Source organism: Lactuca saligna, chromosome 1 (assembly GCF_052625555.1).
Source record: "Lactuca saligna cultivar CGN05327 chromosome 1, ASM5262555v1, whole genome shotgun sequence".
In the NCBI taxonomy this organism is placed as follows: Eukaryota; Viridiplantae; Streptophyta; class Magnoliopsida; order Asterales; family Asteraceae; genus Lactuca; species Lactuca saligna.
This window is the reverse complement of record NC_136417.1, coordinates 97,588,346-97,614,628: the sequence shown is the minus strand read 5'-3', so window position 1 is coordinate 97,614,628 and position 26,283 is coordinate 97,588,346. Positions and strand designations below refer to the sequence as shown.

Below are 26,283 nucleotides of genomic sequence, written 5' to 3'. Positions count from 1 at the left end.
TGTATGTTCATCTTGCTGAAAATTGTTTTTTCTGCCCTCTGCCCGACCTGACTCGGTGAGTCACTTGCTAGACTCGCCGAGTCGGCCGAACTCGACGAGTCCAGTGAGTGACTTAGCGAGTCGGGGAGTCAGACAGAGGGAATATCGGGATTTCTTGCTGTTTTACTAAAGGATAAATGCCAAAACTGTTTTTGACTAATAAAATCCGAATTTTATTATTATTATGTGATTATCCTTACCAAAACAAAAGATAATTATCAATTAATTGAATAATAAATTCCTTATATGATAAAATTTGATTATTTGAATTATTTGATGAATTATCTTGTGAATAAAATGGTAGAGGTCAAATTTAGATAATCATTAAATTAAATGTTTAATTTGAATTATTTGCTATTTGATCCTATGTGTTTTGAAAAGTTCAAAACTTGCCCTCAAGTTTTGGAATTTAAATTTTTTAATTAAAAGTTTAATTTGAAATCATTAAATTCCAAACCCTAAAATTTTACAAGTTTAAAATTCACCCTATAGTATTATAATATTATAAGAATAATTATTATATATGTATAACTTAAATGCTAGTCCTACCGTTAGTAGGCCTTATTCACGAAGCCGATCTATAAGAGGGGTATAAGGTTATGGCCTATAAAATGGTCGTTTAATGGGTGTCCACTCTCACCCACCGCTTCCTTGATTGGTGGATGGTTGTTAGCCGAACGGGTAGGATAGGGCAAACCCTTTCCTCATTAAAAGTATAATGAATTATAAAGTAACTAAATGTTTTTACAAAATTCCCAATCTTACTTACTTTAGGCAAAAGTGAATTTGATGCAATTCCATGAAATTACACTTTTTACCCTTGCTAAGACGTTACTGGAGCGTGTGTGGTTAACTGGCATACTAATTGGGCTCTAAGCAAAGGTGGTAAAGGGTGACTCGATGTTTTTCATAGATCGACGGAGCGTGTGTGGCTAACCGGCATGTCGATTAGGTGACTGTAATATTGGGGGAACCATGTATATTTTCATGGTTATCCACACCCTGTTTTGTGATTTTCGGCATCCCAATCACAAACGAGGGGCATATCGAGATTTATACATTCCTTTGAAAAGCTCAATGAATCTTAAAAGATCTAGGAGTTTTCGATACATTTAAAACTTAATTAACTTTTCGTTTTTTTGGTGGAAATTGGTAAATCGTCATTTGCCTACCTTCAAAAATTCTGCAACTAGATTACAGCATCCCACTTCTAGGTTGTAGAGTATTTGGTTGGATCCTAGCCTTGATATTTCATTTGGGTGTCATATAAAGGACCGTTATCAACTAACTTGAATTTTCTCCCGTTTTGTAGATGTCTTACCACTATGGTCTTCACAAATCTCTAGAAGATGATCTTTCGCGATTGGATCGTGGAAATGAGAATCATGTTTCACTTCCTCCACCTCCTCCAATTGTTCTCCTTGACCCCACAAGCTCAAAATCTTGAAAAGTTCAAGCTTACTCAATCCCTCTTGGCAAGTAAACACGAAAATGGAAAGTCTGTGTGTGCACACGTCTTATAGATGAAGTCACACATCGACAGGCTGGGAAGGTTGGGTGTTGTTGTCTCAAAGGAGCTGGCTATTGACTGGGTTCTTCAGTCGCTTCCTGACTCATATAGTGAGTTCGTAAGAGAGTACTATATGATGGACCATCATGTGACCCTCATTGAACTCATCTATTTGCTTATTGCTGCTGAATCAACAATGATTTGACGTATCGGACAAGCAAATTTGTCTGATGGGTCAATGTTCCAAGCTTCCATGGACACTGGCGACACTAGAAGTTCAGAAAAGTCTTCTCTTCCTGATGGAAAGAGATTGGCCATGGTCGAACCGTTTGACCGGATGGTAAAGAGAAAGGGTAAATCTGAAATTGCCCCATGCGCTATTCCAAAAAGGTCCATTTGCTTTTATTGCCAAAGGAAGGGGCATTGGTCACGAAGTTGTCCTGACTACCTGAGAGATCTAAGAAATGGGAGAGTCAAGACTTATGGCTCTGCTTCAGGTATAGAATCCACTATCCAACTCTATTAATTTCCTATTTTAGATTTTTAATACATGATGTGATAAGATGACATTTGATGTTTTTGTAGAATCGAAGAAAATAGAGGAAGCTTAAAGGAAGAAGTGAGTTGAATCTAATCGCGAAGAAATGGATTTCGATCGCATGATTCGATGATCGGAGTTTTGGAGCTACTACTTTTAGAGTTATGATAGATTGCTTTGGAATATGTAATAGCATAGTTTTCATTTGAATTACATTGTGAGGACAAGTTTTTCCGCACCTTTTATATATAAAATAAATTTTAGTTTTTTTGTCTTAGTTATATTTCCTTGTAATGGCATCTATGAAAATTGATGTTTGTGTATTTCTATTTTTAGCAATGTTGAAATAGATGTGATTCTTAGTTATGTTATTTGTGGTAATGTTGAGAATTTACCAAAATAAGGAAGGATTCTTGTCGCCCGAGTTTCAATTGGACAAAAACTTGGAATCATACAACTTATATTGTATGATGAATGAGAACCTTCATATTTAGAAAATTAAGACTAATTCCTTGACAAAAAGTCAAGTGAAGGACTAGGAGAAGTGGTACACAATGTTGTGCACTGGTCAAGTCCACCACAAAGAACAATAAATTATTCGCCATGATTTACTAAAGCTTAGTAAATATGGTTATACTTATAAGATTAAGTGTAATTCTGAGTTGTTGAAAGGGTTTCAATGAATAGCAGAACGAATAAGAAGAATCAATAAGGCAGAAAGATAAAAGTATCTCTAATCTGAAAAGATGGGAGAGTACTTTTCAATCTATGGATGGCATCGGGGCGGGTTTGGGATGAGTTTTGGTAATCCCGCCCCCGTCCCCGAATATGAAAATCGATCCCATCACCGACCCGATTCCCAACGGGTACCCGTTTACCAAGCATTATCGGGTATGCAGGTATCCCAACGGAGTAACGGGGATCCCCGTTTAAGATTCAAATTAAGAATAATTTTGATGCAATGAGAATACAAAACCATTAGACTTATTGATGCAAGCATAAATTCATATCCAAAATAATTTTGATAATTTACAAAACCATTAAGAGCAGACATATTTGTTCTGATACATAAGTTGTTACTAGTGGGAAAAAAAACAATAAAGACACTAGCATTCATAAACCATAATATCAATATTACTCCAAGTATTATGAATAAAAAAATGTGAAAACACTAGCATTATAAATAAACAGGAAACTATATCAAGAAATTATTTTTAAATCGTTCACAACAAAGAAGATAACTCAAGGAAATTAAAATATATATATATATATATATATATATATATATATATATATATATATATATATATATATATATATATATATATATATAATCATATGAACGGTTTCAGGTAACGGGTTTCGGTTTCGATTTTGGTTCCGGGTAATCGGGACGGGTATTTTGTTTACCATCCCCGTAACCAAACCCATGAAAATTTTCTAAAAGCATACCAAACCCGATCCAGGCCCCGATTAACCGACCCCAAACCCGACCCTAATATGTCGGTTTTCGGTTTTCACCATCGGGTTCAGTTTCTTTTGCCATCCCTATTTCTATCGTGTTTTATGATTGTCTTAATGATTAAGAACCATATCACAATTGATCCTCTGAAAACATCTTAGTGCACTAGTATAGCTAAGAAGAGGAATCGGAAATTGTAGAAATGGTTAAATCAAAAATATGAGTCATACTTCGTTCCAAAATAAAGTTTTAGAGTCATACTTCAAGATTGTGACTTGAGTGACACATCTTATGAAGTTTTTTAACACACTCATCAAATGTGGAGTAGAAAAATGTTTTCTTACTCTTGCACGTTTGAAATTGGTAAGTTGTGATGTCTTGAATAAGACAAAGACCAACTAAAACCAATTATGTGTGGTGTTTGTCTTGATAAGAATCCTCACTAACTCTTGAATATTTGTTTGACAGTAAATATTTCTTGACAAGAGAATCTTATATGTCAAGAGGTCATTGGGAGTCTTAATGATCTTGAAAAGGTTCAAGAACTAATCAAGAGTAAACCTATTAGACACTAGCACACGACTTGAGGTTTGTAACCTATTGTGTTGACATATTCTTGTTTCTGTGCCATTCCAGTAAAGTTACTTATGCATATGAGTTCTACGAGTTCTAAATAGAATGCACAAAGGCAAAGCACCTTGTTCAATGAAAGTACATTGACTAGTATAGGTGAGCTGCTAAATAACTTGGAAGCAATGGTAGGACTCTTGATGGCACGAAATTAAGAATGAACAAGTTCTGTCCATAAGAGTTTAGGTTTGTCACAAACCTTGTCTTATGATTATGGTTATGACAAATTCACATGGATAGGAACACATACACCATAAAATCTAAGTGTCATAAGGTTTCTCTCCTTCATGAAAATGATTGTGAGGAAACGCTTTCACTAAGAGAGATTTTAAGGAGACGATGATTGTGTGAATTGCATTCTCAAATTTGATTATGATTACGAAATCCCTCTTCATAGTTCAAATTGTGCGATTTGGCAATTAGTTTGAACATTCAAGACTTATTGATGTAAGTTCTAGAATTGTTTAGACACACATGTGAGTTATCTAAAGATAGGTATATGAGTTTGAGAAGGTTAGATAAAGGATTATCGAAGCATATCGTATTAGAAATATGAACTTTGAAAGTCAATAAGTATTGCTTTGTAGAATTCCAACTGTTTTCTGAATACGTGTCAAAGCTAGTGGGAGCATTAATGTTATGCTGGTATGGATATAATTATCATGTTAGTTGGAGCATGATTATTATGTTACGAGTTAGCAATATTAATTATAGAAAAACAAAAGTTTCACTTTGCAAAGTTGAAAGGGTTGAAAAGTTGTTTTGCTATAACTAAGGGAGAGAATATTATACTTCATTTCAAATCTAAGGGATTAGATTGTGAGATTTTAATCAAATTTAGTCAAATATATATGAACGTTTATGTTGGAATGGTTCAACATGAGGAAATTCTATATATGGAAAAGATAATTGCGTTCTCAAATTTTGGTTATGATTACGACATCCCTCTCCATAATCAAGTATTCTGAGAACATGGCACATAGAAATATTATAGCAGGAGACTGGTAAAGTATCACTTCTTTATGTAATACATTATGAATATTGTCCCATACGCTTTGAGTATAGGATCGATTGCATACGCTACAATATTTGACCGTTCTGATTTTATAAATGCCTAGGGCATTAAGAGGGAAAAAGGACTAGAACCGGATATGACTAAAATGATTAAACAACTGGCAAGGACAATCTAAGGCTCGCTAAGGATTGGTCGCTTGTGGACAGTTGGAAGTGAAGTATTGAGTGGAACATATTGACATCATTATAAATAGATGAGACTCTATTAAGAATGAGTTGTCATATGGCGAATATGGAAATGTTTCCATAATGGGAGTTGGATACCAAGAATCTATGTCAAGATTAGAAACTTTTATGTAAGAAGGATGTTCAAAGGAATGTACTTTGAATGTGAGACTTCATGTCTATGGAAGTGTCTTGTAACAATCTCCAATAAAGCACTTTGTAATTTCATTGGCAAAGTCTTTGTGATTTTTGTACTGTGACATTACAAAGGGGGCATAAAATTTTAGAATCAAACATATTCTAATAGTGGGAAGAATTTGGTATTCTTACACTGATGATAAGGATTAGGAGTTGTGAAATGAGAATCATTGGAAATGTTTTCATTTGATATATTTCACGAAGTATGGACCATAGGTAAAACAAGTGTGCATGCTTGGAGCATGGGACAACTGTTGTTATAATTCAAGTAATAAGTTGATTACCCGAAACATTATACAATGAACAATGTGTAATCAATATGGTGACTGAATAAAAGGAGTTTTATTTATACTCAAAAGTTTGGGGCCATATTGGATTCGATTATTCTTGTGTTTCACTTTGCACGTTTTGACTTCCAAAATTACTAGGTTATTCAAACCATCCACAGTCGATCATACTTTGGAAGTAGGTATGAAAGAAGACTGTCATGAATCCGTCTGTAGATTGTCTAAAGTGTTTAGACATAGCACAAGTCTGCTACAGAATTCATGAGTGCTGCTATAAGATTAGAGCATTGGAATAAACCCACGCTCACTTGAATCGCTTCATGGATTTTATCACAAGTGATTAGTGAGACGATAATATCTTATATTCTTGAAACCAAGATGTGTGAGTTGTATTCCGCAAGTCGGTTGCACATTGATAATATGTAAACGCACCAGTAACTTGGTGTTATAAAACATATTTTTGTGTGATTTGATGAGTAGGAACAACCGAGCATTTAAGTCGAAGTTTATCCGTTCTTTTACCCAAAGTGGGATAAAAGCGATATTTGTGGGCCCCTTGATGATTTAGTGATGACACCCTAAGCGCTTGGCCAAGTCGGGACTAAGTTGATGTTTTCAATTGTAGTCTATTGTTAATCGTCATAAATCGGAAATCGGGAAACAACACATGAACAGAGAGTATGATTAAAATCCATGTCTCAGCTCATACGATATCTAGAATGGAGGAATATATGATTCCTTATCTAAAGGACAGTGTGACATCCCCTAATTTCTCGGCCAGAAAAGTTTAGCAAAACCTTTCTTTAAGAAATGTATAGTTTCATTTCATATCAAAACCTCGGGATGTCATGTTCCGATACAGATCAAAAGCATAAACAAGACATTATAAGCCTTTCAACAATTATTTACAACTACTGGCCTATAATCCAACAATCTCTCGTCGTCCTCCGACTATGCTCGGGGTCCACTACCTGTAACATAAAAATCTGAGTGGGTCATGCTTGGGAGCCTGGTGAGCATATAGGGTTTTCAACCCACAATAATAATAAACTTATTAAATTCACCAATCAACAATAACCCTGATTACCCGTTGTCGTTATCCTCACTTTACGTCTCTAAACACTTATCACAAGGGACCTAGCCTAAAGAATATCACCAGGATGGACACTACTGCTAAGGGGTTTCCTCAGCCATACATGTCCTAAAGGCAACCATGAGGGGGATGGAGTATAGCGAATGAACACTTTAGTTCATTACACCTATGGGTTGCGGGCCTGCCAGTGTTCCACTCGACTATCTAGAAAGTCTGTGGTCGTCATCCAAACTCCGCTAGATGACTGGATCTTAAATCACATCGAGGCCTCTCATCACTTTTATTTCATCACACATCACTATCTACCCATGTTTTACCCAACATATTTGTAGATAAAAATACATATACAGTTTAAAACTTGTATAAAACATCAATTCAACAATCACCTCAGTTAAACAATTAATATAATTACACGTAGCACGTATTTCATATAAAATACTTCATATCTAGGTGTAAGATGAAGGTGACTATACACTCACATGATTTAATGATAATCGGGAAGCAGTTCGTTTCCTAAAACGATCGTTTCTAATAAAATTGAGAGTTTTATTAAGAAACCAGGCTTTGCAAAGGTCGGGCTTCGAAACCGAAAAGATAAATTTTCCGGGCTTCTCGGGCACTTCGTGGAGTATTTCGGGGGTTATAATCGATATCGGGGCTTTGGGGGATGTTAAGATGAAAGAAATATAGGTTTAGGGGCTAAAAGTGACAAGTTTCCAAAATATACCCGGGAGGTCTCGCACCCTTTTATTTATAGGGGCGAGACTTCTGATCCAAGGGCTGAGAAGAAGCCACGCGTCGCAGATCCGAGGGCTCGCAGCACCTGCTCGCACGTGCGAGACTTCTGCTCGCACATGGCTGCACATGCGAAGGCTTGCTGGCAGCTTCTTACTGGACCGAAGTCTAGGTCCGAAGAAGGGGGTTCCGTCGCAGCCTGCGAGGGTTCGGACACGAGGGAAGAGGGTACGAGGCAGCTCTTGATTGGCCGAGCCTTCGGTCCGAGGAGAATGTGACACGCGTCGATAGGTGGCCTCGGATGACTCAGCAGCTTGGATGACTCAGCAGTATTTTGGACACGTGGCGCGTTTTGAGCGAGGGTGACGTGGCAAAAACTTGACTATGCGAATTTTCTCGGTTTTTGTGCAAAAACTTCTAAAATCCATAACATTCGCATACGAGGTCCATTTTTGACGTTCTTTATATGCACGCGTAGGTAAAATTTCGCTCTACAACTTTCGTTTAGACTTCGTCGGCTAATTTTGACTTTAATTTTTATATTATTATTTTTAACAGACCGAGACAGGAAATCCGTTAAAAATTCATAACTTCTTCATCCGACGTCCGTTTTTGTCAGACTTTTTACCGTTGTGCTACTAATGACGAGAACTTCAATTCTCGTTTAGGTCGTGTCGGCTAAAAATCACTCAATCTAAAATTCAAGTTTTTAGATGTCTACTGCTAAGCTGAAACTTCGAAAAATCATAACTTCCTCATACGAAGTCAGATTTGGGTGTTCTTTTTATACATACTCTCGGTTTAATGAACACTACGAGTTTCGTTTAGCTCACTAAGGCTAAAAAGTAATTTATCAAAAACTCACTTTTTACGACATTCAGCACCGTGCAGGTTTTGTCGCGAAACTTCGACAGGTCATAACTTCTTCGTTATAACTCGGATTTTGGTATTCTTTATATCCCCGGAATCCTTGTTTCGACCACTACAACTTTATGTAAAGATATCAGCTTTATCGAATATTTATTTTTGAAGCTCATTTTTATTCTTAATTAATTAAACCCTAATAATTAATCATAAAACACATAATTCACATAATATTCACATAATTCCTTTTCATTTCTTCAAAATGAGTTACAAAGGTTAACCTAGACTATAATGTCAATATTAATGCCTAGCCTAGAAACACGGGCATTACAGACAGGTTACTGATAAGATCAGAGTTCGACATCGTCTTTGAGAGCAAAGATTGTTAATCGGATTGTACTTGCACTATAGTTACTAGACTTATCCAAATGGGAGACTATTGGATTAGTGTATAAGTCTGTAACTATATTTGGTATGTAATTGACCCGGTTGTGCATGGTCCTTTTGGGTTGCCTTCACCAAAGCAACTTGATAGGATGATTTATGAAGATAGAGATTATTATGGTTTATTAATATATTATATGAATAATATATTAAAAGAGAAATCATATTATTTAATTAATATTAGTCATGAATTAATTAAGAATTAATTTGGTGGCTACAAGAGATTAATTGAATATAGGAGATTGGACTGCAATTATAAGATAATTGAGTTTTGGGCTGAGAATCCTTATGGACTAAGACATGGACGAAATTAAGATGAAGTCCATCTTGAATTCGTCCAAGGAGGCCCTATTCCAGAAGGTTCCTTGGACTGCTTAAGGCCTAAGCAGTCCATTAGGGTTTTGACTGAAACCCTAGTAGCACAAGAATAAATAGACCCCTAAGGTATCAGTTTTCGGCCACTGGAAACCCTAGAAGAGTTCATAGCTGAAATTGTGCCTCCTACCCTCTCTCCAATATCATCCTATTGCTTGTGGTGTTTGTAAGCCATTAGAGGAGTGACATTTGTGACTTTATGCTCCAAGAGAAGAAGATTCAGCCATTCTTGAAGAGGTAATCATCTAGATATGATCTTATATGATAATTTCGAAATATGAATGCTAGATCTAGGGTTCATAAGCTTGGATGAATTTCATGTACAATAGAGAAAGCTAGATCCAAGCTTTAGTGTTTCCATGAGCACATAGGATGTTTTTTTGTGTAAAAACCATCAGAACTCATATTAAAATTCTATATATCTTGTGTGTGGTTGTCCAATTTAAACTAAATCCCAATTAATTACTCCGCATAACTGTTAGGGAATACGCAGAAATGTGTTTCTGATTATTTATTGGGCAATACTAATGGTGTGGATATTATTACTTTAAAGTAGTGGTGTACTCAATCTAATTCCGTGTTTTCAAGTAGGGTGTCTTTCATTGTTTTCCATTCTTCAGTTGCTTCATGTTACTGTTTAGCCAAGTGCAAGTGGTTTATTGTCTCCAATTATTAGTATTGGCTAAAAATTGTTGTTGCATTTTGTACATCTCCTCTTTGGTCTACTGTTGCATTGCATCTTCGCTCATCATTTGGTGTTGCTTCTTATTTTTTGTTTTTGGTGCCATTTTAATTAGGTTGACTATTACTATTTTCTATTTCAATCGTCTTTGTACCCTTTCAGTTTTGATTTTATTTCATTGGTTTTTAGATAAATAAATAAATAATAAAAACTATATCCGTTTTGAATTTTTATCCCAACTACATACAAGCATTTTTAGAACAAATTGGAGGTGGCTGATAGCGATACTTGGCGGAGGTGAGGAGCGTTAGGTTTAATCTAAGGATACAACCTATGTTTCCATGGGAAATTAGATGGGAAAGAGGAAGTTATATATACAGAAGTTTCATGTTTCATCAAGAGGTTTACCAATTAACCCTACCTGTGTTATGAGATCGCGATTCGAACCTTTTTAGATCTCTACCGAAACAGATTGCTTCAGTGGAATTTGATAGGTGTTATTAGGAGTATGGGTGATCTTCCTTCAATCTAATAAGATGGGAATATTGAAGGGTAGACTATTAAAAGATTTCAATCAGGCAGAAACAGTGTAACCATGAGGGAGGATGACAAATTGTTGAGATAAGTGATCAATCAATGGACCATGTTTCTTCTACCTTTCATTTTTACAATTTCTCTATCTCTATAAACAAGAAGAAGTTGTAGCAGTTGTTAGTCAATGTTAGACATATGTTTAGATAGTCTATTGATAGTGTTTATATTATAGGGTATCTAAATGTAACTATCTTGCCTACATATAGGTTTGTAATCTATGCTTCATAATATACAATCAATTACCCTTTACATGGTTTAACTTGGTATCAGACCCAAGTAAACCCCACCTTACGACTCTAAACCCTAAATGCAGAAAAGCCTCTTACGGCTTCATCCTGTGCTCAACTCCAATCACTGGTGATCAACTCAAACTCGCATGGCTACTATTACTACCTTCTCTATAGCAGAAAAGACATCACATAACTCCTATAAATTTGATTTCACACACTCTCTCTCCCACCAACTATGAGTACTAGAAAGCAATGCTTGAACCCTATCTCACCACCAACAATTTATTTGGTTATGTAGATGGCACGATACGCACAAGAAGTGGGAACCGGAGAGGCAATCATCAATAACCCTAGTTATCCCCAGTGGATAGCTAATGATGCACATGTCCGGATGATTATCATATCCACCATCTCCGAAGCTTCGTTTCAAGACGTCCAAGGAGAAACCTCTAGAGACCTGTGGCTAGCCCTTAAACGAGCATACTCACCAAATACCGCCTCTCATGAATACACACTAAAAATCCAGCTTCTAAAAATTGCCATGAAAGGCAATGAATCTCCACAGGGCTATCTAAGCAAGGCTCAAGAATATGGCACAACCCTTGCCAACATCGGTGAACCAATAAAGGATAAAGATCTTGTTATGATTGCAATATCGGCACTTCGGGAAGAATACAATGGTTTCAAGTCAACTCTCTTGGATCGTCACCCACCAATCAGCTTCAACGAGTTACATGGTCTTCTAAGTGATCATGATTACATGATCAACAAACCCATTACAACTACCGTCACTGCATCACCACAGGTTTTTGCTACTTCTACCGGAAACGCCATTCAAAGTCTTCAACAATTGGCATCTCAGTTAGGCTTTCAACTGAATCCTATCGCCTCCTAAAAACCTTCTCCACAAGCTTTCTATGCCTCGTGTCCACCTAACAACAATCGAGGAAATCGTCATGGAAACACCCGCAACAATAATTCTCGCAATCAATTTCAAAATCATACTCGGGGGGGGGGGGGGGGGTGATAATAATGGCACAGTGGTTCTGGTTCTAGACAATTTGCATGGGCTTCTACTCAAAATACAGTTTATGATCATTTTAATCGTTGTGGTATCGGTCATCTACCCTCTCAATGTCAAAATCAGCAAAATTCTGCCCCAACACGATAACCTTCTCAGGCCAATTTTGCTGCCTTTTCTGATCATGACTCAAATTTAGCCACAACCTGGTTTCCGATACTGGTGCTAATACCTACACTGCACCTAATCTGTCCAACCTTGATTTTTCAGAGACTTATCATGGCTCTGACTCTCTCCTTGGTGATGGTAAACCTCTTCGTAATTTTCACATTGGCTCTACCAAAATTTAATCTCTTCACAAAACCTTCACTCTTTCTAATATTCTTCATGTTCCGACAATTAAAAAGAATCTTATGTCCGTTCAAAAATTCTGTCATGAAAATAATGTTTTCTTTGAATTTATTCTTCTCATGGGTCCAAGTGATAATGGTCTCTATTCCATACGCCTTCATCAACTCAAGTCTATTCCTAAGATTGCTTTCACTACCACCAAAGCTTCTTCAACCATTTGGCATCGACGTCTTGGTCATCCACATCAACTTGTTTTTAGTTCTATTATTTCTAGTTGTTCTTTACCAGTTTCTACAAAACAATGTTCTTATTATGTTCATCTTGTCAATTGGAAAAATCTTCCAAATTATCATTATCTAGTTCTAACTTTCAAAGTAATAATATTTTAGATTTGATATATTGTGATGTTTGGGGACCTGAACCTGTTTATCTTCTGATGGTTATCGCTTCTTTCTATTATGTGTTGATCATCATACTTGTTATATGTGGTTTTACCTGTTAGCTCACAAATCCGATGTTTATTCCACCTTCAAAAACTTTGTCGCATTAGTTGAAAGACAGTTTAATTCCAAGCTCAAAACTGTTCAAACTGATTAGGGGGGGTGAGTTTCGCAATCTATCTCCTTTTTTCACCTTTCTTGGAATTACCCATTGACGTTCATGTCCATACACTAGTGAGCAAAATGGCATTGTTGAGCGTCGCCATCATCACGTTGTTGGAATTGGTCTAGCCCTTCTTGCACAAGCAAACCTTCCACAACGTTTTTGACATTTTGCCTTTGAAACTTCTTTCTATCTCATTAATCATCTATCATCTCGTATCTCTTCAAACAAGTTGCCTTTTCAACATGTTTTCAATAGAAAACCCGATTACTCATTCCTTTAGGTTTTCGGTTGTCAATGCTTCCCACACCTCCGACCATATAACCGACACAAAATGGATTTTCGCTCCACTCCGTGTGTATTCATGGGATATAGTCCTCTTCATCACGGGCTATGCAGTTATAGCGGTTCAAAATCCAATATCGGTCAAGGACCGATATTCGATATATAGGTTATCGCGGTGGGATATCGGTGAGATATCGGTATTTTTATGTTTTGTAGGGCCTTTGTAACCTTGTGTTTTGTTGGATGAATACATGGTCATTAAGTAAAACATATAGTAAATTAGAAAATGTTTGAAGAAAATGTTTAACAATCTCATAAAACCCCCACCATATATCTACATTTTAATAATAAATGAAGTGACTTAATAAAAAATTTAGCTATAAATGCTATTTCACCGCTATCCCACCGATATTTGTCAAATATCAGTCAAATAGCGGTCAAATATCGGTCACTATCGCCGCTATTTGCGGTACCGCTATTTTGGACCGCTATTTAGTACCGCTATTTTACCAGCTACCGATAACCGCTATCCCACCGCTATCTCACCGCTATCCCACCGCTATTGACTGCATAGATCACGGGTATCGATGCTTTGACCCTGTCACGAAGCGCATTTACATCATCTGTCATGTTCGCTTCAATGAAGAGGTCTTTCCTTTTCACTCTCCTTCACCATCACCATCCAACCCCAATACATCACCCATTTATGTCTCCACTTTTCCCACTCATGTTGCAAGCACACCAGAGCTTTATCTCGAAGCACCCACTACCAATGAAGATGACACTCCTACACCTACATCTCCTACCTCACCACCTCCCCCTCCACCACCCCATCCCCACCCTATGCTCTCGGCCTTCTAACCTTCGCCAAAATCCCAAGCACAAAACCCCTTATAGCCCCTCTACATACACTGCCACTGTACCTTCCTCCCCTCTTACCAAACCCACTTTGTTTTCTATTGCCAACAAGTTTTCAGAATGGTGTAAAGCAATGCTTGATGAATTCCAGGCACTTCAAAAAAATGGAACCTGGTCGCTTGTTCCTCCTGTGCACAATTCCAATATAACTGAATGCAAATGGGTGTACAAATTAAAGAAAGATTCACAGGGAAAAGTTTCTCGCTACAAAGCACGGCTTGTCACTAAGGGGTTCAAACAACAACCAGGCGTTGACTACCACGAGACTTTTAGTCCGGTAATCAAAGCCACCACTATTCGAGTGATTCTTTCCCATGACCAACAAATGCCCCTTACGACAGTTGGATGTCCAAAATGCATTCTTCCATGGTGATCTCAATGAAACAATTTATGTCCGACAGCCACCAGGTTTTGTTGATCCTAGCAAGCCCGATCATATATGCCTTCTTCACAAATCTCTTTATGGACTCAAGTAAGCCCCACGAGCCTGGTTCACTCGAATGTCGACGACTCTTCACCGTCTTGGAATTTTAGGATCCAAAACAGATCCCTCTCTCTTCATTCTCAAAATAGGCCGTGTTATTGTTTATGTTCTTGTTTACGTGGATGATATTATTGTCACAGGTAATGACACTACGACTATCGATCAGATCATTCATCAACTGGGATCTACCTTTGCCGTCAAAGATCTTGGCAAACTTCATTACTTCTTGGGTATTGAAGCTGTTTCCCATGGCCATGACATTATTTTGTCCCAACACAAGTGTATTTTGGACTTACTTCAACGCTCCAGTCTAACATATTGTAATTCGGTATCATCTCCCATGAGCACTACTCAGATCTTGACTCCCGATGATAGTCCATACCTCTCCAACCCTGTTGCCTATCGACAAATTGTTGGAGCACCTTAGTATGTTACACTTTCTAGACCCGACATTGCCTTTGCTGTCAATAAGGTATGTCAGTTCAAGCATGCTCCCACTGAGAACCACTGGTCTGCTGTCAAAAGGATATTGCGCTATCTCAAAGGAACTGCTAATTTTGGTTTATTTCTTCATCACAACTCGGACTCCTCTCTTCAAGCCTTCACTGATAGTTGTTGGCAACCTACTGATGGCTCAAAAATTAACGCCTTCTCTAATTCTGATTGGGCTGGCTGCTTGGTCGATCGACATTCCACGGGAGGGTTTGCTATCTATTTGGGGTCCAACTTGATCTCCTGGAATACTCGCAAACAATGAACTGTTTCAAGGTCCTCTACGGAGTCCGAGTACAAGGCTTTTGCAGACACTGTTGTTAGTTGCTTTGGCTAAGGGCTCTCCTACATGAACTAGGAGTTTCTAAAAAATTCTCTCCCACACTATGGTGTGACAACCTTGGAGCCACATATCTCTCTGCAAATCCGGTTTTTCATGCCCGAACAAAACATGCTAAAGTAGATTTTCATTTTGTTCGTGAACAAGTTGCCCGAGGTCATTAACAGTCCAATTTATATCTACCAATGATCAGATTGCTGATGTGTTCACTAAGCCTTTATCTTCTCAAAGATTTCTCTTTTTACGGTCCAAGCTACAGTTTATATTATAGTTAGACATATGTTTATATATCTTCTCAATGATCAGATTGCTGATGTGTTGCCCGAGGTCGTTCCCTGCCCTCAGCTTGCGGGAGAATGTTAGACATATGTTTAGATAGTCTATTGATAGTGTTTATATTATAGTGTATCTAAATGTAACTATCTATCCTATATATAAGATTGTAATCTACGCTTCATAATATACAATCAATTACCCTTTACATGGTTTAACTGTCAGAAAAGTTTCAGGATGCATTATTCAGTGGTGGAGTGGTGGATGACAGGTTGTGTGGTTAGAGATTGAAAAAATAGATGTTATGGGGCAAAATGTGCATGAGGACTATTACAAAGAACCTTACTTAGTCAACAAAAGAGATAAAAGTGTTGAGTATCATGAAGATAAGAATATGGGTTCATTTGTTTCAATACATTCCCGGGAACATGATTTTTCTTATGGTGGAGTTGCATACTATAGTTGTTGCAAATGAGGTAATTAAAGCCTCTACTCCTTGTATCTCCAATCTGGATACCGAAAACAAGGTTACTAATGCAGGTGTGAATGGTAATTATGGCCAACTCTAATGACTTCAATGGTAATCAAGATGTTTGTAAGGAGATGAACAGGTTTTTTAGCTCAAATGAGGCCGAATCAGGCATGGGGTTATGTGTTGTTAACGCTGTTAAGGACACTGCGGACATGAAAAAAACACTAAAGGAGAGTGGTCAAAAAGACCACTGATAACTTGATGTGGATGATCTATTTTCAGCCTCAAATGACCATATTTGTAAGTCTAACTTTGTTGCAAAAACACTACTGATAACTTGATAGGATATCAAGATGAGATGGAAAATAAAAATCAATGAGAATATGATATTCTTTTGACAACAACAAATAGTAACACTAAAGATATAGAGGACGGTAAAGATAAGATATATAAATTAATATGTGATACTATTACTATCCTGTCTCGTGTGGTGGAGAAAAAGGGGCGGCCTAAAAGTGTTGCTTCTGAAAAAAAAAAAAACACAAATGATACAAGAAATCTCATCTTTCAGAATCGGAGTCTTAAAATATTAAGGTGTAGCAAGTGAATTTTACGTAGTATCCAAATAAATTATAGAATCCTATCAAGGATTTGAGCTTTTGAGTCCATACACACGATAGACATTGTTGATAAGGCAATGGTCAAGATTTCAGCTCAAATTATGATCAAGAAATAGCACACAATTCAAGAAGTGTTTAATTTTGATACCTATGCTTAAAAGAATCATGGGGAAATAACATATAATTCCAAATGTGTTCAATTTTGTAGTAGAGGCTGGTATATATTATCTTAATTCTTCTGGAAAAGTAGGTCATAGACAATTGAGTTTGCAATAGCATCAGGCTACCCATTTTCCGAATGCATCTATTTTCAATTCATGCCAGTCATGTAGCCTCACTTTCTCAATCCTTTTCATGTGAAGGATGAGACCTTGAAGATCCCCCCTCACCCTACATAGAAACGAAAAGTAAGAAAATTTTAAAAGTTATATATTATACAGGATACAATACAAAATGCTATGAAAACAGATAGTTACTTGGAAGCGTATACATTAAGCGTATACATTATGTTACATTTTCTTGATTCAACAGTATTAATGATTCCTAGTGACACATCTCTTCCAAATTCTTGAAGCAATTTAAGCATTCTCAACATGTTGCTTGGTTCTATCCTAAGAATGAATCTATCAATAAGATTCCTTAAAATCAAGCAATATGCTTAAACAATTTCATGTTGTTTTCCAAAATGAAATAGTTTGTTTTTAACATAGAATTTACCCAAGAAATCTACTGAAGATGATTAATCTATGAATTGGTCCCAATTGCATATTACACTGTGACAAGTACAGGGAATGGTGAGAATTCAATCCTAGATTTTGACCCTTAGTGTTTAGACATGGTATGAACAGATATTTGTAATATTCAATGATTCCAAATTTTAATATTTCCACTTCAATGCATTCAATGAAAGGTTATAACTCCCTTATTTTGTTACACCCTAAACCAATTGAGAACTTTGATTCCTAATATTCGGTTGTGTATTCCTTTTGTTCACGCGATGAGAGAAAAGGTTTGGGTGTCAAAAAGTATACCTCATGTGCGCGACCACTTATGTCAGGCTTCCTTTGGGATAAAGCTCTGAACCAACAATATTCCTTTTGTACTGAAAACAGATAAAAAGTTATGTGTTAATCATTATTCACAAAAAAAAAAACACTTGGACAAAGTAGTTGTACGAATTGGGTCCAGGTATATTTATGTGATCCAGCATATCAAAAAAGCCTTGATCAATTGAGTGTGCTGATAAGCCCCACACAGAGTAAAGAGAATAAGCAGGAAATTCACAACCGGAAACAAGTAACTGATAATTAATGATTTATTAGGGTTTTCCCATTCTTTCAAGAGGAAGGGCCTCTCAAATAGTTTTTGCAACTAGAATTTTCTTAGCTGACAATCTTCTAGAAAATGAAAAGTTTAAATACTCCTCAGGGTGGGGTAAAATGGATGCCACCACACCATATCAATTCACTTGATTATGACAGAATGGAAACTTCAGCTGTGTGCAGAAAAGAAACAGAGCATGAGTGAAACAGGGGAGGATAGAAATCTGGGAAAATTACTTGTTCTTCAAGTTTTTATTACTGAAAAGACTGAAAAAAAACTTAATTAAAAACGTCACACAACCATATCCTATTTATACTAAACTAATTGGAATCCTAAACTAACTCAAAACTTTAAATTAGGAAAGTTTTCCCAAAATACCCCTGGGACCAAAACTGTCCCCGTTTTTGAATCAATGTTTGGGTCTATTCATTTTATAAATTAAAAGTACAACTTTTATTTTTTACATTTTATAAAAAAAAATCTTATCTTATAGGTCAATAAATATCAATAATATATATATGATCCATTTGTTTAAAAGATTTATATTATGATCCATCTATTATAATAAACGGGTCATTATCAATCTATTAAGAGAACTGGGATATAACTGGGTCATTGGTCGGATCATTACACATAAGATACAACAATAATTTTTTTTTTAATAAAAATAACATTTACCTTGAAAGCTGGGACCATCTGGAACGAATTTTCGATGATAGGGAAACAAGTGAATGCCATCAGCAAAAAACCGCATATTGTCTAGGATGTATTCTCCTGTTATTGTTTGAAAAGGAGAGAGATCTCCACCAATTATGTGATTCCATGACTTGTAATAACCCAACACATCTTCTTCTTCATCCTTCTTCTCTCCATCATCCTCATACACAAGACTCACCCCACACTCCTTTACACGTTCATAACGTGGCGGTGTAACAGTAATAGTAACATGGTCACCAGGCTCCATCTCATTCATCCCAAACATCCAATGACTTAACACCACCCAACAGTCTCTAGATAACATACCTCTGTCAAAGTAACGTTCATGTATCCACATGCGGTTCTTTGTTATATTACTAACTGTGATCATCGGTGTAATGGGGAAATGATCATCATATGGGGATAAATGATCAAGAAGACTTAAAGGCCACTCATAGCAAACTCGACTTGTCTTCAGAAAGCAGAAGTTGATTCCTTTAAGGAGGTTGTTTGGAGATGATGATGGGATTGTAAATGATATCGATGGCCCTGCGCTTCTATGAATAAACCAACTCGGCATCTCCTCTGCGTCATATGTTGTGCTGAATATTCCAAATTCATATAACATCTGCCAAATACAAACATCTTAATTAAATGATTATATTATAGTATTTTATGTAGTCAAATAAAAAAAGACAGTTAACCGGACAAAACCTGCATTCGAGATTCCCTAGGATTATTTCCCCCGTTCCTTTTGTTATGGAGTAAATTAATCCAGCCCAAGCTACGTAATACATTTTCCTCAACACCTACCATTGCCTGGATTTTCACAATGCCTTCAATTTCATACGATCCAGGTGTGTAACTTCTTGGAATAGAAAATAACATGAGGGGAGACATTTTGGGATCAAATACAACTTTTTCTAAAGACTCGGGATGAAAACTGAGCAACATTGTTTTTAGTGTGTGTGGAGGATGTTCGACTAACTTCAATTTATTACAGTATCGCATACTAAGTATTTCAAGCTTAGGAAGGGTTCTCACACAATTGGGCATGGAATGGATAGGATTGTTATCTAAATATAATTCCTTTAACAAGGACAGATTATTGAAATCCATAGGAAAGGATTCAGTGGACAAATTATTATTTGCAAGTGACAGCCTTACTAGAGATCTCAACAAAGAACTTGAAAAAAACTTCAAATGGCTTCGCATAGCACCCACAAAGGTGGAGGAAGAGGTTCTTGTGCTTATGCTAATGTTTTTGTTAGCATTGCACATGTCCAGTGAATCCATATCTAAATTTGTATCCTCAGTTTGAGATTCACCCAGATTACAACCATCTAGCAACATTGTTTTAACCTTCTTTAGCATGCCTATGATTCTTGGAAGGTTTTTAAGCTTCTTGCAGTAGCTTAGATCGATGAGGGCAAGTTCAACACACTGCGCAATTGATTCACAAACCTCAAGCAAACCAGTGCAATTTCTAACTATTAACCTCTCAAGAGCTGGGAATTGGTTAAAGTCACCAAGACTACAAAGCTGTTTACAGGAACATAAATTAAGAACCTTCAATGATCCAAGCAACTTTTTGTTTTTAAAGCATAATCCATCCAACTATAAAAACGGAAAGAAGTTAGAATGGGAGTGAAATTCAACTAAACATGGAAAAATAATAAATGAAGATAAGTTACCTTTTGCCTCTTCTCAAGTCGTTGTGGAATACTATAACAACCGATAAATGATTCAATATTGCTATATGACATGTCAAGAGCAACAAGATTCTCCATAGGTAATTCTGAAGGTATAGACTTCAAATGAAATCCATGCATACACAAACCTCTTAGTTCCAGTGGAAAGTTCTCATAAGACCCATTCATGTGAACATAATTTAGTTGCAGTAGCATCAAATTATCCATCTTACTTAATGCATCTGTTTTTATCTTATATGATGCACCCAACATCTCTTTCTCAAGCATGCGCATGTCAAGGGCAAGGCCAACATGATTTCCCTTACCCTAAGAAGAAACATAATGTAAATAAAAAGTTAAGACCATACAAAATATTTTTAACATGCATACTTTTAAAACCACATATGACCTCTTACCTTTTTTTGTTTTAATACTCTGAATGACTCCTCATGACACCATAATAGACTTCGCTTCCATGGCTTGTCAAGTGATTCCTGACGTACTTCGAATCTTCCCATCTCTTGAACCAACTGATGCATCTTCAATTCGTTTTTCCCTCCAATTGTAAGAAGGAATCGGTCGAGGAGATTCGGGATTCCAGATCTTATGTTTATATTGCATGCCTGTAATATTGTTTCAGCAACATCTCTATCTATTCCAACAAAAAAACAAGCAATATACTTAAACAAGTCCTTATCATTTTTGGATGGCAAAGAGTTAAAGCTCATTCTCAAGACATTATTCACATGAGAATCTGTTTCTTTCTTTAGCCCTTCTATGCACCCTTCCCAATAAGTTACATCTCGATCATATAGAGATTTTCCCAATACTTCAAGAGCCAATGGATGTCCTTGACAATACTTCACAAGCTTATATAACACCCCTTCATAACCTGTCTTGGGATAGTTGCATTTGAATGCATGGAGACACAAAAGTTTCCATGAATCGGTCTCATGTAAGCCTTGAAGCAAGAGCTCTGTATGCTTTGGTTTAATGTCTGTTTTGAATAGTGCACACCTCTCTATCAAACGTCTTTCCTTTGTGGTTATAATTATTTTGCTTCCGGGATGAAAACCTTTGCTTCCAACTAATGCATCCAACTGATCAAGCATACTAATATCATCAAGAACAAGAAACACCCTTTTACGTGCTACTGCATTCTCTATCTTTGAGGTGTATACCGAAGCATCATGAACTTTAACGGAACTTGTTTTTGAAATGTCACTGCTTAGTTTTTCTTGTAAATCAAGCAACCCATTAAACTTTCCATCACATACCCTACTAACATCTTCAATACAGCTGCTTTTGTGGAACTCGTGAGCATATAGCCCATAGACATGTTTGGCTAAAGTTGTCTTCCCAATCCCTCCTATACCATAAATAGTGAGTATGTCTGCCGTATGTGAGGATCCATCTTTCAACCATGAAGTTATGAACTTAATCTCATAGTCCATCCCAATAAGTTGTTGCCGAACACTCCTTAAGGGTACATGTAACCTACGGTGGATGTCCTTCACAATTTCTTCAATAAATTCCGTCTCTAGCCTGAAATCAGATTTTATATGAGCCACAGAACTAACAAACTGGATTTGGAGATTTAATTTGTCCAAAGAACCAAAATCAAAATTATATCATAGCTATTAATTTTAATCAAGTCCTTCACATTAAAATGATATTGTGTTTACACTTCTATGTTCTAACCATACAAGTTCCAATGTGCAAGGTCATAAATATTTATGTATAATAAGGTAAAAGATGCCAATGTAATACCAGATTTCACTAATGGACAACCTAACTTCACTGCATTTACACAAGACCATCATAACTATCATTGTGGCGTGTTTTGAAAAAAGTGCCAGTTATAGGTAATGTTTTACTGCTTAAAGGTAAGATAAGTTATTTATCATAAAAGACACTATGATTATAAGGTGGTATGGTATAAGTAATAGTAGATGCATAGCAAACCCTTCAAATCTTGTTTTCTTAATAGAAAGCATACAAAATAATTGGAACAGTTTGTCTAAATGAATTAACTTATAATGAAACACAAAATGCATAAAAAAATGTGTGGAATTTATATCCTAATACATTATATATATATATATATATATATATATATATATATATATATATATATATATATATATATATGTCTTTTTAATGATGTTAAAGAAACTTATTGAAATGCATTGGGAGAAGATGATACTAACATTCATGTGTTAATCAAACAAAATTGAAGAATTTTGGAAATATAGGTAAGAAAACGGTTACCTTCCATTGACGTCTTTTCCTTTTAAATTAGCTACTTCTATAAGGGCTTTATTCCATCGGTCCATCTTTTGAGCCCATTCACTTCTTTTATTTGCATTTGTCTCTGCCTCCATTGTCTGTTTATGCTTAGCCATTGCATCTCCAAAGCTACTTTGTTGCTTCCTGATATGGGTGGGCTCAACATGATAAAATATGGGGATAATAATATGATCAGATGTCATATGCTGCTCAAGGATCAACACCAATTCATCCAGACACCATGTTGAAGAAGCGTAATTCTTAGATATCACAATGATAGAACCCCGAGATGCCTTAATTGCAGTCTCCAGTTCTGGTTTAAGATCTTCCCCAGTTTCAATCTCTTCATCATCCAAGAAGGTATTGATATTGGCATCAATGAGGGCCTTATGAAGGTGATCAGTAAAACTTTGACGAGTGTCAACACCTCTAAAACTTAAAAATACATCATATATGTAACCATCAGTTGATGAACTTTGACCATCAGTTGGACTATGACCACTAGTTGATGAAGAAGATGAAGATCCTTCTGAGAGGAGTTCAGAGAGAATAACCATTATGAGTTATGGGTTGATAAGCCTTTGTGTATCTCAATAAGCTAGAAACTCTTAACTTGTGGTTCAAATAAAGCCTGTACATAAAATCCAAATTATTAATATTTAAACTATGCAACTTCAATCTCATCAAATAAACACTGGAAAAGGAACACAAAAGAATAAGCATTAAGCGGTTGCTGCTGTGTTTGAAATACAAAGAGACGCTGTTAAATCACTACAACAGCAATCTCATGGCAATTATAATTATGTGACAGGATTTTGGATCCTTTAGCCAACACATATATAGCTAACTAAGTATTTATATAGAATATTCTTTCCCACAAAAACAAAGTATGGATATAGAATAACCATTACATTGCCATGAAATTTATTTTAAAAGCTGTTACCAATTAAACTAAATTGGTTAACCTGTTTTTCTGGCTAAGTTTAGATTCAAGAAAAAAAAAACAAACCAGTTTATGCATTGAAACTACAACTCCTCTGTTTTAATTTGATTAGCCCACATAAAGATCCTTATTTGTCTAAGTAAAATCCATATGAATTTCAGTAAAGTAATCCTCAAACAAATCTACACCAAAATACCATTCATGAAATAGCTACAACATCCACTATTACCTCCCATGAAGGAAATTGCAAAACATATAGGAAATTTCAAGCTTTTACTAGATATCAACAAACAATTGAAAGATGTAAAGTTTTAAACAAAAAAAAATAGCAGTTGCTTGGCAAGGTTGTTTAATTATGGATCTCCAAAATTAGCAACAACAATCTACACAAATTTAAAATTCATATATAACTGGATCTAGTATCAGCATAAATCTTATTTTAAGTGTTTCAACTAACAATATTGATGGGCTTGTTCCAAATGATATGTTTTTGAAGCCAACAAAACACGCCTTCCACTTTGCCCTTTCTAAGGGTTCAATTTCAAACTCAATAATAGAAGAAACTTCAAAGGTAAATAAACTCTATAGTCTATACACAAGCAAAACACTCATTCTGACAGTCAAATATTGAAGCTTGTTCATAAACATCATTCAAAAAGAATCAAATCTAAAAATCGTGTTGTGAATTAGAAAATATAGAGGAACTGAGGAAGAAATTTTAAAGGATCAAAGAATTCTCAACGTGCAGGAAATTTTGTTCATCGTACTGGACTTTGGGCTAGAAGGAGTGTGGACTATCCTAATTGATATATAAAATTAAACAAAAATAATGGAAATAGACAATATTCAATCACCTGTTAGTGAAATAACCAAATGATTATGATGTGATTTATGATTCATAAGATGAAATTGTCTAACGACATGTGAAACTAACTTGTAAGAAGTCTACAGTGACGAGGCCGAGAAAGATCGATGAAGAGTGAAAAGTACAGAGCGAACCGCGTTAAGTCGGCAGGGAAACAGCAAGTCAACGAGGAAGGGAGACGACCAGAGAGGAGAGTCAACGAGGGTGTTGGATGCCTTAAAGAAAACTATTTAATGATATTTATTGTAGAATTAGAAATGATAGTTACGTTATTAAAGTGGAAATGATATTTATTAAGACAAAGTAAATTTCACGAAAAAAAAATGATATTTATCAACGCAAGCTAAATTCAATAAAGTAATTATATTCATAAAGACAGGGTGTTGGGGTCGGAAAACTCTTCTATTAAACACGAAAATAGAATTACAATAGGAGGAGCAACTCTCACACTCAACTATTACAAAAAACCAACCCTCTCACTAACACTCTCACTCTAAGTGTTATACTATTTGTGTCTCTGTATTTGGGATGCATACAACTGAATAATGAAGTCTCTATTTATAGTCTTGGCAGCCACCATTGTAGTTGCGTCTATTAATTGTGTTCATCATAGGGTGGGAAGAAAAACTTGTCCCGTAGGTTTCATTTTGTCAACAATGATGGCTACTGTAGCTTTGGAGGCTTTGGAGGCTGGAACACAACAAATCTCCCCCTCCAGTCTCCGTCCAACAATCCTCATCCCAACTATGTCAGCACATAGTCTGTGTTTCTCTTCTGTCACCACATTTGTCAACATGTCTGCCTTATACTTCATAGTATTTCCCTTTCCGTCTTTCTTCAGTTTGAAAACTCACTTGTTTTTCAAGGCTTTCTTTCCTTTGGGGAGGTTTACCAACTCATATGTTTGATTCTTCTGCAAAGAATTCATTTCTTCTTCTATGGCCTTCTGCCAATTTGCTTTGTCAATATGAGATTGAGCTTCTTGAAAACTCTCTGGCTCCCCCTCACTAGTAAGAAGGATGTAGTTTGAAGTCGGATATCTTGTTGATGGAGCACGTACTCGTTCGGATCGTCTAACTTGAGTTCCTTCGTTTGCAACTTCTGGCAGTGGATCTGAATTATCCAGGGGTGGAAGCTCCCCCTCATCAACACCTTCTTGATATGCATCATCGACTTCTTCATCCACTTCTTCAGCGGAAACATCTTCTTTATTTTCAGATATTATATCTGAAACTTTGGAGCTTTGTTGCTTGTTAACCGGTGCCTTGAAATCATAATACTGGTTTTCATAGAAAACCACATCTCTACTTCGAATAACCTTCTTTAGTTCTGGGTCCCATAGCCTGTACCCGAACTCTTCATCTCCATATCCAATAAAGATGCATGGAGTGGATTTGAGGTCCAACTTCTTCCGCAGTTCACTTGATACATGTGCAAACGCCTTGCACCCAAATACTCTCAAGTGAGAATATGATATGTCTTTACCCGTCCATATCTTCTCCGGAACTTCAAAATTCAATGGAGTGGAAGGTGACCTATTTATTAGATAGCAAGCTGTCAGTACAGCTTCACCCCAAAATGGCTTTGGGAGTTTAGTCATGCTGAGCATGCATCAAACTTTCTCAACAATGGTGCGATTCATCCGTTCTGCTACACCATTGTGTTGTGGGGTTCGTGGGACAGTCTTTTCATGTCTG

The 26,283-nt window shown here is 36.3% G+C and overlaps 2 protein-coding genes across 4 annotated transcripts; one reads left to right on the top strand and one right to left on the bottom strand.

Moving 5' to 3' along the window:
• The first annotated feature begins 11,218 nt into the window (after positions 1-11,218).
• LOC145010001 (uncharacterized) lies at positions 11,219-11,815 on the top strand. Its single transcript, XM_078968603.1, has one exon. The coding sequence runs from the start codon at positions 11,219-11,221 to the stop codon at positions 11,813-11,815; it is 597 nt and encodes a 198-aa protein (XP_078824729.1).
• A 3,938-nt stretch (positions 11,816-15,753) lies between these two features.
• On the bottom strand, positions 15,754-24,794 carry LOC145042021 (disease resistance protein RUN1-like). Of its 3 annotated transcripts, none has more exons than XM_078990317.1 (8): positions 24,576-24,794; positions 22,761-23,409; positions 20,906-22,034; positions 20,493-20,816; positions 19,513-20,415; positions 18,781-19,426; positions 17,811-17,881; positions 15,754-17,169 (listed from the first exon to the last, which is right to left on the bottom strand). In XM_078990317.1, the coding sequence occupies exons 2-8, from the start codon at positions 23,333-23,335 to the stop codon at positions 17,122-17,124; spliced, it is 3,696 nt and encodes a 1,231-aa protein (XP_078846443.1). In that variant the 5' UTR covers positions 23,336-23,409; positions 24,576-24,794; the 3' UTR covers positions 15,754-17,121. The 3 variants fall into 3 exon arrangements, with proteins under 3 accessions (XP_078846443.1, XP_078846454.1, XP_078846464.1); XM_078990328.1 differs by having other exon boundaries at positions 24,656-24,794; XM_078990338.1 differs by having other exon boundaries at positions 24,721-24,794.
• Positions 24,795-26,283: the final 1,489 nt, after the last annotated feature.